This window comes from Salvelinus namaycush, chromosome 3 (genome assembly GCF_016432855.1).
Source record: "Salvelinus namaycush isolate Seneca chromosome 3, SaNama_1.0, whole genome shotgun sequence".
NCBI lineage: Eukaryota > Metazoa > Chordata > Actinopteri > Salmoniformes > Salmonidae > Salvelinus > Salvelinus namaycush.
Genome location: NC_052309.1, coordinates 27,454,368 through 27,470,692, shown reverse-complemented (window position 1 = coordinate 27,470,692; position 16,325 = coordinate 27,454,368). Strand labels below are relative to the sequence as shown.

The 16,325-nt window shown below is 44.3% G+C and overlaps 1 protein-coding gene across 7 annotated transcripts; it reads right to left on the bottom strand.

Annotated features, from left to right (window-relative positions):
- Positions 1-7,793: 7,793 nt before the first annotated feature.
- Positions 7,794-12,346, bottom strand: LOC120045162 (alpha-2-antiplasmin-like). Of its 7 annotated transcripts, XM_038990099.1 has the most exons (9): positions 12,212-12,346; positions 11,564-11,619; positions 10,846-10,917; positions 10,521-10,719; positions 10,261-10,404; positions 9,916-10,104; positions 9,664-9,806; positions 9,263-9,467; positions 7,794-8,681 (listed from the first exon to the last, which is right to left on the bottom strand). In XM_038990099.1, exons 3-9 carry the CDS (start codon positions 10,900-10,902, stop codon positions 8,305-8,307), a joined length of 1,314 nt encoding a protein of 437 aa, XP_038846027.1. In that variant the 5' UTR covers positions 10,903-10,917; positions 11,564-11,619; positions 12,212-12,346; the 3' UTR covers positions 7,794-8,304. The 7 variants fall into 7 exon arrangements, with proteins under 7 accessions (XP_038846027.1, XP_038846029.1, XP_038846026.1 ...); XM_038990101.1 differs by lacking the exon at positions 11,564-11,619 and having other exon boundaries at positions 10,846-10,935; XM_038990098.1 differs by lacking the exon at positions 11,564-11,619.
- Positions 12,347-16,325: the final 3,979 nt, after the last annotated feature.

Below are 16,325 nucleotides of genomic sequence, written 5' to 3'. Positions count from 1 at the left end.
GTAGTGTCCAGAGCATGGAGGCGCTACCAGGAGACAGGCCAGTACATCAGGAGACGTGGAGGAGGCCGTAGGAGGGCAACAACCCAGCAGCAGGACCGCTACCTCCGCCTTTGTGCAAGGAGGTGCACTGCCAGAGCCCTGCAAAATGACCTCCAGCAGGCCACAAATAGGGGTCAGCGGATCCTATGGTTATGCGTTGCCAGGGACATGCGGTAGTGACTGCAAACACCTCCTCCTGCCCTTCATGGTTCTCTCTGCTCTCACCTGCTTCATTGCATCATTCTCACAGACCCCATCCTACATAATGATACTGAGGTAGAACATACACACACGCCTTTCACACACAGGCCTAACATGATACTAACATACTGAACACACACACACCAATGAAAGAGAGGGAGAGAGAGAGCATCTGCAAATCAAAGTCACGTACACAGATTTGAAGATGTTATTGCAGATGCAGCGAAATGTTTGTTTCAAGCTCCAATGCCTAGAAAACAATACCCACATAATCCAAAAGTGAAAAGAAATTAAGAAATATCAGAACGAGCAATGTCAGAGTTCAGGAAGATAAATATATATAATGGTGTGTATAGACAGAATATAAGTAGAAAAGTTGTGTACAGCAGTAGTTATAGGTTCATGACTAAAATACAGTATATACATATAAAGTCGGTAAAACAGTGTGTAAACATTATTAAAGTGACCAGTGTTCAATGATTATACACTGCTCAAAAAAATAAAGGGAACACTTAAACAACACAATGTAACTCCAAGTCAATCACACTTCTGTGAAATCAAACTGTCCACTTAGGAAGCAACACTGATTGACAATAAATTTCACATGCTGTTGTGCAAATGGAATAGACAAAAGGTGTAAATTATAGGCAATTAGCAAGACACCCCCAATAAAGGAATGGTTCTGCAGGTGGTGACCACAGACCACTTCTCAGTTCCTATGCTTCCTGGCTGATGTTTTGGTCACTTTTGAATGCTGGCGGTGCTTTCACTCTAGGCTCTGGCAGTGCACCTCCTTGCACAAAGGCGGAGGTAGCGGTCCTGCTGCTGGGTTGTTGCCCTCCTACGGCTTCCTCTACGTCTCCTGATGTACTGGCCTGTCTCCTGGTAGCGCCTCCATGCTCTGGACACTACGCTGACAGACACAGCAAACCTTTTTGCCACAGCTCGCATTGATGTGCCATCCTGGATGAACTGCACTACCTGAGCCACTTGTGTGGGTTGTAGACTCCGTCTCATGCTACCACTAGAGTGAAAGCACCGCCAGCATTCAAAAGTGACCAAAACATCAGCCAGGAAGCATAGGAACTGAGAAGTGGTCTGTGGTCACCACCTGCAGAACCATTCCTTTATTGGGGGTGTCTTGCTAATTGCCTATAATTTACACCTTTTGTCTATTCCATTTGCACAACAGCATGTGAAATTTATTGTCAATCAGTGTTGCTTCCTAAGTGGACAGTTTGATTTCACAGAAGTGTGATTGACTTGGAGTTACATTGTGTTGTTTAAGTGTTCCCTTTATTTTTTTGAGCAGTGTATATAATTAGATAGAACAAATGAGAAACTGTTTGTTAACCAAACCTGTATGTCCAAGATTTTATGCATTACAGGTGAATTAAAGGAGAAGGTGATTCACTCGACCTGGGGGCATATCGCACTTGGAGGGTGAGACACACTGACACTGCCGAATGTTCACAGAGTTAAGGAGAAGAACCGTTACTAATAGAGTTCGGGGATCAACTCCTTAATGAAGAATTCCCTGCCCCCGACCTTTCCTCACTGTGTACGTTCATAGAAGTGAAAGTGTTGCTTGGTCTCTGGCTGATGATGTGTTCTCTGGGAGAGGGTGGGGCTTTGCAGGACTGCTTGTGGTCCTGAGCTGTCTGTTTAGGATACGATGGGGATGTTACCATCGCAGTACTGCCAGAACCACCACCAGTTTCAACGGACCAGGGTTCAGCCGGCCTCCTCCACCACTTCAAGACCAAGTCCCAAGCCATCACCTAAGCTCTCCAATCTGGTACAGGTAATAAATGTAAAAGACATCTCAGATAGTGACCAATTGGGGACTGAAACTGGTTATGAGGGAAGGGAGAATATGTGGTTGGCCTACAAAACACTTAATAGAAAGGACTGTGTCGTATGTGGACATGCCAGACCTATTCTGGCTGCTCACCCATTTGCCCTAAGTAAGGGGGAAGGTTGGATGTGCATATTGGAAAGTTTCTATTATAATAAGCCAAATTTAACCCTGTGGAAAACTCTGAGTCTTGTGTCCCCAGAAGACACCATGGGGGGTTAAGACATATGGGGGATATTACAGCTGTAACACTGGTATAGGTAGAGGTATAGACTATGGGAGGTTCCCTACTACTGCCTGCATCACTAATGTCACTATTAACTAGAGGTGTTGCTGATGTATGGTGGATGTGTGGACCTGCCAGGCGGTTGACCCCATTTTGAAAGGAGATTATCAGGGAACATGTGTTTTGGCCAGTCTGATAAACACCATTGCCTATTATTGAGGTTACAGCTAACCAACTTTTGGGAGCTGCACATGACAGAGGCTTGAGACCAACCCAGGAGACGGCAGAAACGTGACGCTCCTTGGTCCGAGGGTACAGATAACATTCACGCCAACCTGTTGGGGGTCCCAATAGGGGTCCCCGACGAATTCCAGACATTAAACAGGAAAGATGGCCTGTGGCATCTGATGCCCATCATTGGCCCAGCTATTGTTGATGCTAAACAAAATGTCTGGATCAATTATATCTACTATAATTAATAATGATTTGTTAAATACACCCACACAGCACTTACGGGAATGGCTGAACAATTGGATGCTACCTCTCAAACCAGTAGACACAATAGACTAACACTGGACATGATTCTGGCCAACCAGGGAGGTGTATGTAAAATGTTTGGAGAACAGTGTTGCACGTTTGTCCCTAACAATACTAGTCCGGATGGGAGCATTTCAAAAGCTCTGAGTGGGTTGGCAAGGTTATCGGTGGAGGTGAGGGGTCTTGCAGGTGTGGAGGAGAGTGGACTGTTCCCTTGGCTGGGTGGTTGGTTTGGTAAGTACACTGCGATGATGATTACTGGATTTCTGTCCCTAAGTTGTTGTTTTTCGTATGCTCATGTGCCGTAATGCCTGTATCATACCTTGTTTGAAGAAGTCTGTTACAGATGTGGAAAGGGCCTCTGGTATGATGCCGTAGCTTGATGCTCCAGTTGGAGAGGCTGATACGAAATCAAGCTTTCGCAGGAGAGTGGGCCTGACAGAGGAGGACCCTTGGTTCGCTGTAGTTGATGTTGTCGAATGAATAAAAAGTGATGTTTGTCCTCCCTGTTGTGAAGGTTTGAAGTTCCCGGGTGGCGACGAGCCCACCTGATACAGGTTGTATAGAGGGATGGACCTGAGGGTTTAACATATTCTCGTTTTTTGGTTACTAATGTGTCCAGGGGTAGTTCTTGGAGTGGTCTCCTTTTGGTCCTTGCTCATCCTTATCGTGGGCAAACTTGCACCGCCCACTCTCGACGGTGCTATCCTTACAACTACAGGGGTCTCGGGACTTACGAATAATTGGCTATTATTGGCTGAGGAGGCGGGAAAGGCCACCCGCCAGAGCTGTGTGGTATGTATGGGAGCCCGTCCACTCCTACGCATTGTACCGGCTACCCTACCTGATGTATGTCTGCTTCCTGTTATGAAGCATGACAACCCAACTGCCAACTGCTCTATGTGGGACAAGGTTTATCCTATTGTTAAAAGTACCAGACGGGCCCCGATGTTTTCTTCTCGGGTTGCCAGGGCTAATTTTACTTGTATAAATATGTCCCTTGGCCCTCCAATGCTGGGAGCACTACCTTATGAATGGTGCAATAACACCCATAATCCTAATGCCCCTTTCCAACCTGTGTCTAGAGCTGATGTCTGGTGGTGGTGTGGAGGAAATCATCTATATGACCGCCTGCCAGGGAATGCCACTGGTCTTTGTGCTCTTGTCTCTCTGCTTCTTCCTGTTTCAGTGTATCCTATGGAAGTAAAGGACCTGATGGCCCGTGTAGAGAGGGACGGGGATTTATCCCGGTCCAAAAGATCAACAGGAGTGGATCCTGGAGACCCCACCTATATTGACGCCATAGGAGTCCCTAGGGGGGTGCCAGATAAGTATAAACTCGTAGACCAGGTTGCAGCCGGTTTTGAATCATCAGTGTGCTGGTGGTGCACCATTAATAAAAATGTTGACAGGATCAACTATATCCATTTTAATGTCCAAAAACTAGGCAATTGGACCCAGCAAGGCTTTGAGGCGGTACATGGCCAATTGGCGGCTACCAGCTTGATGGCCTTCCAAAACCGCATTGCAGTAGACATGCTACTCTCTGAGAAGGGAGGTGTATGCTCTATGTTTGGTGAACAGTGTTGCACCTTTATACCTAACAACACCGCCACTGATGGTAGCCTGACCATTGCCTTAGAAGGCTTGAGGACTCTTAATGGTAAGATGAAATCCCATTCTGGTGTAGACACCTCCATGTGGGATTCCTGGATGGATGCTTTTGGGAAATATAAAACCCTGGTGTCCTCAATTTTGGTTTCTATCTCAGTGTTTGCAGCCATTTTGGTTTTGTGTGGTTGCTGTTGCATACCATGCATTCGTTCACTCACCACTAGGGTCATATCTAAAGCCATTGACCCAACAAGCCCTTCCCAGATGTTTCCTCTTTTAGGGGATGAAGGCCCTCCATCTTTTGAGGACAACAACATGCCTGCTGCTTTTACCTTTTTCTAGTTTATGTCACGTCTCTTAGGAGACGTGAAGAGAGGGCATATGAAACTTTCTCTTCAAGAAAGTTTCTGCATATACTACTCCTGCTTGATCCCATGTTTATGTCACGTCTCTTAGGAGACGTGAAGAGAGGGAATCAAAACTTTATCTTCTGATAAAGTTTACTCTAATTTTGCCATTTATAGCTTTTGTCCTAGCTTTTGTCACGTCTCTGAGACGTGAAGAGGGGGATTTGTAATAAATACCATTTAAAATAACACAAGCATATTGCTATTACGTTGTTATAACTAACTTCTTTCAAAACAGGGTTTCTCACAAACTCATAAGCAGAAACTGAGACCCACACACACCCAAGGACAGAGGGCTGGCACAGACCTTTCATAAACACTGATAAGAAAAGGGTGCTTGGGTCTGCATTTTACGAGATACTGAGACACACACATACCCAAGGACAGAGGGCTGACGTAAACCTTTCATAAACACTGATTAAAACGAGAACATCTACGCACACACAAAATCTCCTGCTTAGCTGAACATTTGGTAACAAAGAACTTTTGCTGCAAGACTCAGAAGGATGACGCCCAGCTCATCAGGACCAATCTGAGAAGACAACAACCTGTCCAGAACCAACCAGAGGACCAGAACTTCCAGACTCAACCTACTTTCTGTGCTGTATAAAATGTCTATGCACTCTGTTATCTGGGCTCTTTCTGGAGGTTCCTTATGAGCTGAATGAACGAGTCCGTATACGCTTGTACCAGATATCTTTACTCTTAAATTAAACTGTCGCTTGTCATACAATTTACCACCTTGTCTGAATCGATCCTTGACCGGCTCACCCTTCTCCATATCCCATTATCAACACGTGTAAACCATGTAATATCCCCCAAACTTCTGGCTCTCCACACACACAGTGTAGCTAACGCACAACACAAGCAGAGGCAGACTGTTCACACCTGTTTACTAGCTAGTAACACTAACACAGCTAGTAATGTTAATGAGCTTTGTGGAGTGAATAGGGTCATACAGAGTCCAGAGAGGTGAGCAGACTCATTGACACAGACAGAGAAGTGACAAAGTGAAAGGTCACAGGAGGTGGAGATCAGAGATTATGGAGAGTTTGAGGATGCTTTTTCAGACCACACACAAACACATAATAGTAGTATAACTCTGCCAGTTCTCATTCAACACCCCCGCTCATTCTTTCCTTCTCCCTCTCACATTCTTTTACCCACACACACACACATACTCTCTTGTTCCCTCAGCACATCTGGTTGTCATTGAGCTTCTCCTGGTTTCCCTGATTAAAAAAAACATCCATCACTGAACCTCAGACCACACACTTCTCTCAATTCCTTTCTTCTTCTCCACCTCTCTCTGCAGGCCTGATGGTTAACCCAGGCACTTCATCTCTTTCCAACACGAAGTAGCCAGCCAAACCCACAGAGAGACCTCTCTGTACCGAGGCTGCCCTCTACCACACAACCATGGTAAATTACCACAATGTTTGGCTAATGGTACTATAGGTCATCTTGTTTTTTTCGGGGGGGGGGGGCAGTGCACAAAAAGTTTTGTTTGGACACCAAACCACTGCTCTCCAACACGCCCACACATCTATTGACTCCCATACTTTCAGGCCATGAACAATGAATCTCCTGCCGTGAGTGTCTATATCCTGCAGGTCCTGAGGTACGGACCGCTATGGACACAGCATTCTTCACATCACCTTGCATATGGAGTCTAGACATGTGTCTTTTCTCTATTAGACAGGTTTGCAGTTGATTCAAACAATCTTGAGTGGTTACTGTGATATAGAACTGACTAAAAACAGGGACAATTAAACAAGTTGTTTGGGCTCTGGGAAAGGTTGGTCTTGGCGTGTTTCCCTTGGCGCCCTGCTCAGCAGCTTGAATGGAAATTCTGAACCAGTGAAAAGTAGCCTACTGGAAATGGGACCAGTGGACCAAATTCACCATAACATTGTGCACTTGTTTAAGTCAAAAGCATGGATTATTCACTCCTGATATGGAAATTAAGTTATCCCATAAAATGAAGGCTTCAAAACACTACAAAGCCTGAATAAAGCTTTACAGAAAATCCTGATTACTAAGAGGTGTTATTAGGTCTACTCCGTTCTGTAAAGGTTGTTGCACAGGAGGTTCTGACTGGAGAAAAGAAAAATAACGTTAAGGTTTAGTGCCCGAGTCTTTCATACCGTGCAATCGATCTTGATAAAACATCCCATATGATGCGTAAAGGTGACTAACCTTTTAGCGCGATGAGCCACGTCGCCCGCCCGTGTGTCTCCAGCAGCCGTCTCTCGGGTGGAGTGCTGAATATTTCCGGGCGATGCACACAGCTGTGTATAGCAGCCGTGGAGCCAACTTTCCCCCGCCCTGCTCTGACATAGCAGAGGATATAGCCGGTTGGGTTTGCCAAGAAGTGGGATGGCTGTTTTGAGCGCAAGGCACATTAATGGTCCCTTCTCTCCACCGCCCTAACATGACAAATTTGACGCGCAATCAATTGACCTAAAAAGTAAATTTTTTGAATTACAATAATGTGCTGGAGAAGAGAGTTAATGCTGCAATATGTAACTTTTTGGGCGACCCAACCAAAATCAATTATTGATCTCACTCATTGAATGCAAGTCTAAGCAGTAGAAGCATTTTATGTCTATGCTATTAGTTCTTGTGTCTTACTTTTGTACACCAGCGCCAAACAGCTTATATATATTTTCTAGAACCAAAAATATTGATTTCACTGGTTTAGATGGTACAATGATTCTGCACTATACTTGCTTGTTTTGTCAAACTGAAATCAAGCGAACTATTAGATTTTTAGCAACCAGGAAATTGCAATTCCTGAATATTTAAATGATAATTTGAGGTATAAGGCCTAGCATAAACCCATTTAAAATAAAATAATCAGTTCTTATACCAAAACTCCAGTAACATGATCACATCCACTACTAAGACATTGATTTCATCCCTTTTCTTTAATCAATACCAGAAGTGGGAATAATCAGAATGAGAAAGTATGACAAAGCACAAATAGTGTAAGACAGTGCACAACCAAGTGTAAAAAATAAAATAAAAATTGAGTGTTCATCCACACAGTAGTATGGGACAGGTCCATGGTCTCTCCTAAATCAAGGGGCATACACTTGGGAGGGACTGAGAAGTCAGGTGTCTAGGCATAGGGGCTGGGGTTGATTTTGGTCTGGGAACTGTGCCAATGGATTTGCTATATGAGGGCTATATGTGACCAGCTGGTTGGGTTGTATTGTTCAGGGCAGAAAAGTGAGAGATGGGTTGGGGCAGGCTGGGCATCAAAGTTGGTTTAGGAAGGAACTGTATGAGTGGGTGGCACAAGTACTGGATCTTTGCCCTGCCATTTGGGTGTTGGAGTTTCCCCTCCACTTCATTCAGGGGGTGCTGATGCGCCTCCCTCCAGCAGGGGCGCCACACTGCATTCTCACTATGGCTGGTCAAAGTACATTGTTGCTGCTATGGGGACCGTCGCTCTGTATGTTGTTACTATTAGTGCTGTCACTTTGGGTATTGTTGCCATGGGGATCATCACCGAGAAGACCGTCAATGTGCATTGGGCTGGTGTCAGGGGCAGGGTTAGTGACAGTGCCCAGGAAGAGGGGAGCAAGGGAGGCGTGGTCTACCAGGGCGAACAGAAAGGGGGAGTTTACGAAGAAGATGGGAACGGAGCGCATTATGGTAACAGAGGTGGCTGCAGATGCGTCGGCCCCTTCCTCACTGAGCTCCACCCCGCAAGCGTGACGCACACTGGACACCTGCAGAGGAACCGCCGAGATACCGGACAGATCAGGACCAGAGAACAGAGATCCCAAACCTGAGAGAGAAGAGTTTGATTGAGCATTCTTCCATCCTATACTGTTATTGACTGCTGTAAAACACCTGTCTGTTTCTAGCTCACGGAATAGTTTCAGACCTGAGAAGAAACTCCTGGCCAAAACTATTGACCTTTCTCTGCTAGTCTCTAGAGACTGGATGCCTCCCACAAATTACCAATGTTCCAGATTGCACGTCTGTACTAAGACCAATGTCAGTTTGGCAGAGAGGAAAGCGCAGAGTTGGGCACCGGAAAATCCATCAAGAGCCCCACCGCAAACATTTCGGCAGTTAGCTAGGAACTTGCGGAGAATCAACTGAGTAGTTTGCATGCGCCATGACATTAGCGTTACAAGCTTACAACCACTGACCGGCTGTGGCAAAAATGACCGCATTGTGTGTACACCTCATGTTTGAGGGGATTATTCATTTATTTTTTGCCCCGCCTACCCAAACTTGTGATTTGTTGGGAGTGTCATCTGTCTGAATAGCACCCGAATTGGCCAAGAAAATCCAACATGACTCCCAGACCTAGTGCAATGGTCCTAGGTCTGGAATTTCCTAGATCACTTCTGTGCTCACCCATGCTGGACAGCGCCTCCTGTAGCTCTTGACGGTACTGCAGGGTGAACTTTGGCAGTTGGACCTGCATGGTGCTCTCCTGAGGTAGACGCCTGTACAGGTCCGAGATGTTCAGCTTTGCCACCAGCGATGACACATTTCCTCTTCCTGGCAACGGCATCACTACTAGGAAGCTGGTGTTTCCCTTAAACAGAAAACGTGCAACCTGCAAACACAGGAGAAAGGGGGGTGGGAGATAGATTTTAGAATGGGAGAATGCACAAACCGCACTGTAGATATTAAGAGAAAGGTGGACAAGGACATTATTTATTATCAACGTTTCAGGAGCAAAACTCCAGTAGGATGTCAAAATATAGAGATGATTAAGACAGCAACAGTGCAGAACAGCCAGCCCAGCTTACCTGAGCTCCAAGCTCCCCATCTTCTAACAGGCTCAGTGGGTACTTGGCTGAGCGCATCATGTCCACATAGACAAAGTTCTTGTTGTCCAGGTAGAATTCCCCCTTCTGTGTGAGCTGAGGGTCGAAGCGAGCCTCCCACTCACCTACCAGAGACAACAGGAGAACAAGCCACAGTTGTGTAATGGGTAGACACTTCTGTATGGTATACAGTTTCCAAACCTTTATTTTAAGACAGGGAGTGAAAGGGTGTACCTTTGAAATGCACAGCATTGATAAGCATTAGCACCATGTCGTGCGGAATACTGGGCAGGAAATTGGTCATGTGACCTTTGGTGGCCTCCTCCACCCATTGGTTGACCTCCTCCACTGAGATCAGGGGGGCAGGCTCTGATCTGTACCTACGCAGGGATTCTGCAATAAAGGACTGGTACACCTCAAACTCTGAGAGAGGTGAACACAACATATACCAAGTGTCAAAAAATGGTAAGACCTTAACAGCAGTTACAATGGATGTGCTTTATATTTAGGTTAGTAGATTGCCATTTTCTGGCACAGAGCTGCAGCGCTGACATCTACTCATCCTGGAAGCACACACACCTGGGCGCAGGTACATGCGTGTGGCCACCTGTAGGGAAGTGTTGGTGAGGTGTTGGAGCAGGCTGCCCAGGGTGTGATGGTAGCAGGGTACGGTGTGGGCATGTAGAGAACTGAGCAGCAACTTCTGGGTCTCGTTGTGAGCTCCTGATAGGGGCAACAACCATGTTGAGCACATTAAGTCTTGGAGATAAAAGCTAACAAACACACACATACAATCTCAAGTACTCTTAACATTATACATGAACTCTCACATGCCTCACCCAATGAGAGCTGTGCCAGTGCGAGGGCCACACTTAAGGGTGATATGATGACGTTGGGCTGCTCCGGCCCTGCCTGCAGGCTGTCCAGTAGCTGCCGGCCCAGTCTCTCAATAGTACCTCCTACAGACCGCCAGGCCTCCTGTCTGAACACCTGCTCTCCACAGAAGTGGTCCTCAGGAGCTACCATACCAGTTTCATCCTGAGAGAGCAAGAGAGGGTCTAGAGGTTAGACTATAAAGACCAGGGTAGGGTTAGGGTGCTAAAAGGTTAGATATTTAAGAAAGGTTGATGTGTTTCAGGGTAGGGTTATGGTTTGCCCTCTTACAGTTAGTCCCTGCCGACAGAGGCAGAGCAGCAAGAGCACAGCCAGATACAGCACCATATCCCAACAGATAGCCTGCAAAACAGAACAAACCTGTACAATAACATAAGGTTACAGGTTCAAGGCCCATTTAGGGGAAAGTCTGAGGCAGATATAAAAAAATAAAATAAAAGTTTAGGTTTGCTTGTATAGAAATAGATAAGTACGCATACTAAACAGCATGGATACCCAAAGGTTTTCTTGGGCCTTAGTTCCTTTCTAAAGTGCAACAGTGCTTTCACATGACTAGATTGACCAAGTTAAGATACACAGTGACCAAAAACAGTGACAACCAATACTTCCCTTAAGGGAGGACACGATCAACACTGCTTGGACCCAAAACCAACAAAGCCTCTCCCAACACAAATCAACTGGAAACAACTTTTCAGAACAATGGCCACACCCCAAACATTTCTTCCCAGACAGCATGTTCACAAAAATGGTTGCTCACAGAATTCACACTTGACGTCACACCGCCTTCACAAACAATGGCTGTTCCCGTACCAAGCTCTAACATGAAAATGACTCTACGGTGCTTTTATACATTTACATGTTCAACACCAATTATAGTCCCCTGAGAAACATGGACCGAAACGATGGTTCCTACCCTGTCACAGTAACTTTGATATTTAAGATTCAATAACAGTGATTATCAATGCATAGCAATTATTGAACCACTCACTTTTACAGAGCAATAACAAAGTACCTATTGCTGCTGGACATGGGACCACTGATTGGCTGAGAGGAAAAGAGAGACAATCAAAATCAGGACTGCTTGGCTAGTGGTCAGTGTGGCGCAGCATAAGCCTGGTTCTACAGTGCAGAGATGGGTGGTGTTTTGCTCTGGGACCGCAAGTGTTTGTCAGAGGGCCAAAGGTTTCTGTTTTACTTCTGAAGTCCACAAACAGCAAACAGTGGTCTCACTACTGCAACGGTATCTCTACGGATGCATGGTAGTACTAGTGTTTATATATATATATATATATATATATATATATGACTCTGCATAGAATCATTAGCATTCATAGACGTAGTAGAAATAGTGGTAGTGGGGATATTTATTGATTGGTGATTTTAGTGTACATTTACATTTACAACGGGCTCTGTAGTCTTATTTACAAAAAAACTGTTTGTGCTATTATTATATCACTAGTAAACTAATAGCTACAGCCGTACATCTAAATCGTGGTCCAAATAGCTTTAAATAAAAAGCACTTACTATAGTAGAATTATATGGTTTCATGCACTGTGCCAAAAAACCTACCAACTCCCCAACACCACAATCCCTTCCAAGCCTCTATCAAAGTGAATCGAGATGGTAAAAACTTACCCAGCCGATGTTTGGTCAAGGGATAGGTAATATAGGCAAATAGGATTAGGATATAGACAGACAGACAGACAGACAGACAGACAGACAGACAGACAGACAGACAGACAGACAGACAGACAGACAGACAGACAGACAGACAGACAGACAGACAGACAGACAGACAGACAGACAGACAGACAGACAGACAGACAGACAGACAGACAGACAGACAGACAGACAGACAGACAGACAGACAGACAGACAGACAGACAGACAGACAGACAGACAGACAGACAGACAGACAGACACGGTGAGTGTTCCCTTAGCTGGATCCTGTAGTGCACAGTACTCTACATTGTCAGCCATCCCATTGGCCAGTTAATGTTCAAACCTGCATTGATTCAGCAGAGCGACTACTCTACCAGAAAATGTAAATAGTAACATTTGTGACCCACAGGTCAAACCTACCTTTATAAGAGCTTTGGCTCCACAACCCAGACAGAGAGCACTGAGCAGCATCATTCCTTCCCTCTCTTATTCCTTCTCTCTTTCCTTCCTTCCCTCATTTCACAGACATATCACTGATCTGAAACATTTAGCAGGTGTAATTCATGTAAAAGTTCCCAGTAGCACAATATTTTTCACCTTTCTGCTCTCATCAGATCAGTGGTATCCCTGAGGGAGGAGGACAGATGCATTTTGAAATGTCCAAATAAGAGGGACCCTTACAATGAGAATCTTAATATCTACCAGTCTAGTAAGGACGTCTGTGGCAGCATTTACACAGGCAGCACAATGCTGATCTTATTGTCAGTAGTAGTTTTTTTTTACCAATCAGATCAGCTCCAAATAAGATCAAATGTGAAAAGATCTGATGTCAAAAGACCAATTAGTGGGGGAAATATCAGAATTGGGCTGCCTGTGTAAACACAGCCTAAGTTTCTCTATTTATCTCAGCGAAAGATGCGGGGTGTGGTTAGAATTGTGATATTAATCTCTCTGACCTACAAACACATTTTCCTAGAAAGAGTTTGGAAACCCTCACAGATAGCTCTACAATAGTGGCACATGTCAAATGTCCGCCTACTGAAGTGTCTGTGACCATGAGAGTTGATATGTTCCAATATTATTAACACATGCATGTACTTTATTTACAGCACTGTGTCTCCCTCTATCAGCCCTAATGGAGGAAACCCAACATAAGCACTGTAGAATGTTTCTATATGAATCAGAGTTGCTATTATACAATTTTGGGTCTAATCCTAATCCTCTGTCTCTAGCGAGCCCTTCAGGTAAAATAGAGTAAACACAGAGGGTGTAGTTTGGGGAGGGGGTGGGGGATATTGTTTTTCTTGCACAGACCGCCCCATTCCAGCCCTATGCCCACACAAGACCTTGGCACAACCGTTGCCACCCCACAATGCACCTGTGAATCAGGCCATCACCTGCTCAGCCCCCTTGGGGTGGTTTGGGATGACTGTCTGTTTACTGCCTTCCATTAGGGTAGCATAAAGGACACCAACTCACAGCCTCCACATGTTAACTCACAAGCCAATTGATTGTGTTATGTATACAGGCAGGACTCTGTCAGCAAAACTGATTTAGACCTTTACCTGCTACAAATAGCTGACTGCAGAGAACAAGTAGCTTTCTGCACATGGAAATCCTGGCCCTGAAATGCGGGAAAGGAGGTTTTCACTGATTGGATTACACTGACAATGAAGTAGATGATTGGCCATATTGTATGAAGGATGACCTGCAAGGGGTTCTCCATGTTCAAATAAAATTGAAGAAAATTATCTCTGTTTCAACTCTAATTTCTCAGACCATCTTGGCTATTTCAAGTGACATATCGTGATAAGGACTGAGTGTATGTACAAAAATGGCCATAGGGTGGCAGTGTAGGATCTGAAGTCAAATAATGTGTGTGTGTGTGTGTGTGTGTGTGTGTGTGTGTGTGTGTGTGTGTGTGTGTGTGTGTGTGTGTGTGTGTGTGTGTGTGTGTGTGTGTGTGTGTGTGTGTGTGTGTGTGTGTGTGTGTGTGTGTGTGTTTGTGTTTTTGTTTAACTATCCTTGTGGGGACAAGAAGTCCTCACAAGGATAGTAAAACAAGAAAAGTTGTGCCGGGCCCCACGAGGAAAAATTATATTTTAGGCTTAGGTTTACATTTAGGGTTACAGTTAGGGTTAGGGTTAGAATTAAGGTTATGGTTACGGTTTATGGTTATGAGTTAGGGTTAGGTATTGTTTTGCAGTTAGGGTAAGGTGTTTGGAGTTAAGGTTAGACTTAGGGTTAAGGTTATGGTTATGGTTGGGTTAAGGGTTAAGGTTAGGGTTATTTTTATTTGGTCCCCACAAGGATAGCAATACTAAACTGTGTGCGTGTGTGCATGCGTGTGTGTCAAACCTGGGTTCAAATTACTTTCACATATAGTACCAGTCAAAAGTTTGGACAAACCTACTCATTCAAGGGTTTTTCTTTATTTTGACTATTTTCTACATTGTAGAATAATAGTGAAGACATCAAAACTATGAAATAACACATATGGAATCATGTAGTAACCAAAAAAGTGTTTAACAAATCAAAATGTATTTTATATTTGAGATTCTTCAAAGTAGCCACCCTTTGCCTTGATGACAGCTTTGCACACTCTTGGCATTCTCTCAACCGGCTTCATGAGGAATGCTTTTCCAACTGTCTTGAAGGAGTTCCCACAAATGCTGAGCACTTGTTGGCTACTCTTCCTTCACTCTGCGGTCCAACTCATCCCAAACCATCTCAATTGGGTTGAGGTCGGGTCATCGTGGAGGCCAGGTCATCTGATGCAGCACTTCATCACTCTCCTTCTTGGTCAAGTAGCCCTTACACTGCCTGGAGGTGTGTTGGGTCATTGTCCTGTTGAAAAACAAATGATAGTCCCACTGAGCGCAAACCAGATGGGATGGCGTATCATTGCAAAATGCTGTGGTAGCCATGCTGGTTAAGTGTGTCTTGAATTCTAAATAAATCACAGACACTGTCACCCCCACACCATCACACCTCCTCCTTCATGCTTCACATGCGTCGATCATCCGTTCACCTACTCTGCGTCTCACAAAGACACGGCGGTTGGAACCAAAAATCTCAAATTTCCACCGGTCTAATGTCCATTGCTCATGTTTCTTGGCCAAAGCACGTCTCTAATTCTTAGTAGTGGTTTCTTTGCAGCAATTTGACCATGAAGGCCTGATTCACACAGTATCCTCTGAGCAGTTGATGTTGAGATGTGTCTGTTACTGGAACTCTGTGAAGCATTTATTTGGGCTCCAATTTCTGAGACTGGTAACTCTAATGCACTTATCCTCTGCTGCAGAGGTAACTATGGGTCTTCCTTTCCTGTGGCGGTCCTCATGAGAGCCAGTTCCATCATAGTGCTTGATGGTTTTTGCGACTGCACTTGAAGAAACGTTCAAAGTTCTTGACATTTTCCGCATTGACTGACCTTCATGTCTTAAATAAACGATGTACTGTCATTTCTCTTTGCTTATTTGAGCTGTTCTTGCCATAGTATGGACTTAGCCTTTTACCAAATAGGGCTATCTTCTGTATACCACCCCTAACTTGTCACAACACAACTGATTGGCTCAAACGCATTAAGAAGGAAAGAAATTCCACAAATTAACTTTTAACAAGGCACACCTGTTAATTGAAATGCATTCCAGGTGATTACCTCATGAAGCTGGTTGAGAGAATGCCAAGAGTGTGCAAAGCTTTCATCAAGGCAAAGAGTGTCTATTTGAAGAATCTCAAATATAAAATATAATTTGATTTGTTTAACACTTTTTTGGTTACTACATGATTCCATATGTGTTATTTCATAGTTTTGATGTCTTCACTATTATTCTACAATGTAGAAAATAGTAAAAAATTAATGAGTAGTTGTGTCCAAACTTTTTGACTGGTTCTGTACATTTCGAAGTAAGTATTCAAATATGTTTTATTTGGAAAGACAAGTAGTTGAATATTGGAAATTATTTGGAAATACACTTGGAAAGTATTGGCATATATTTGAAAATACACAAATGCATTGACTCAAATACACTCCCATGCATTGAATCTAGGTATTTGAAAATATTATTTGAAATAAGTTATTTTT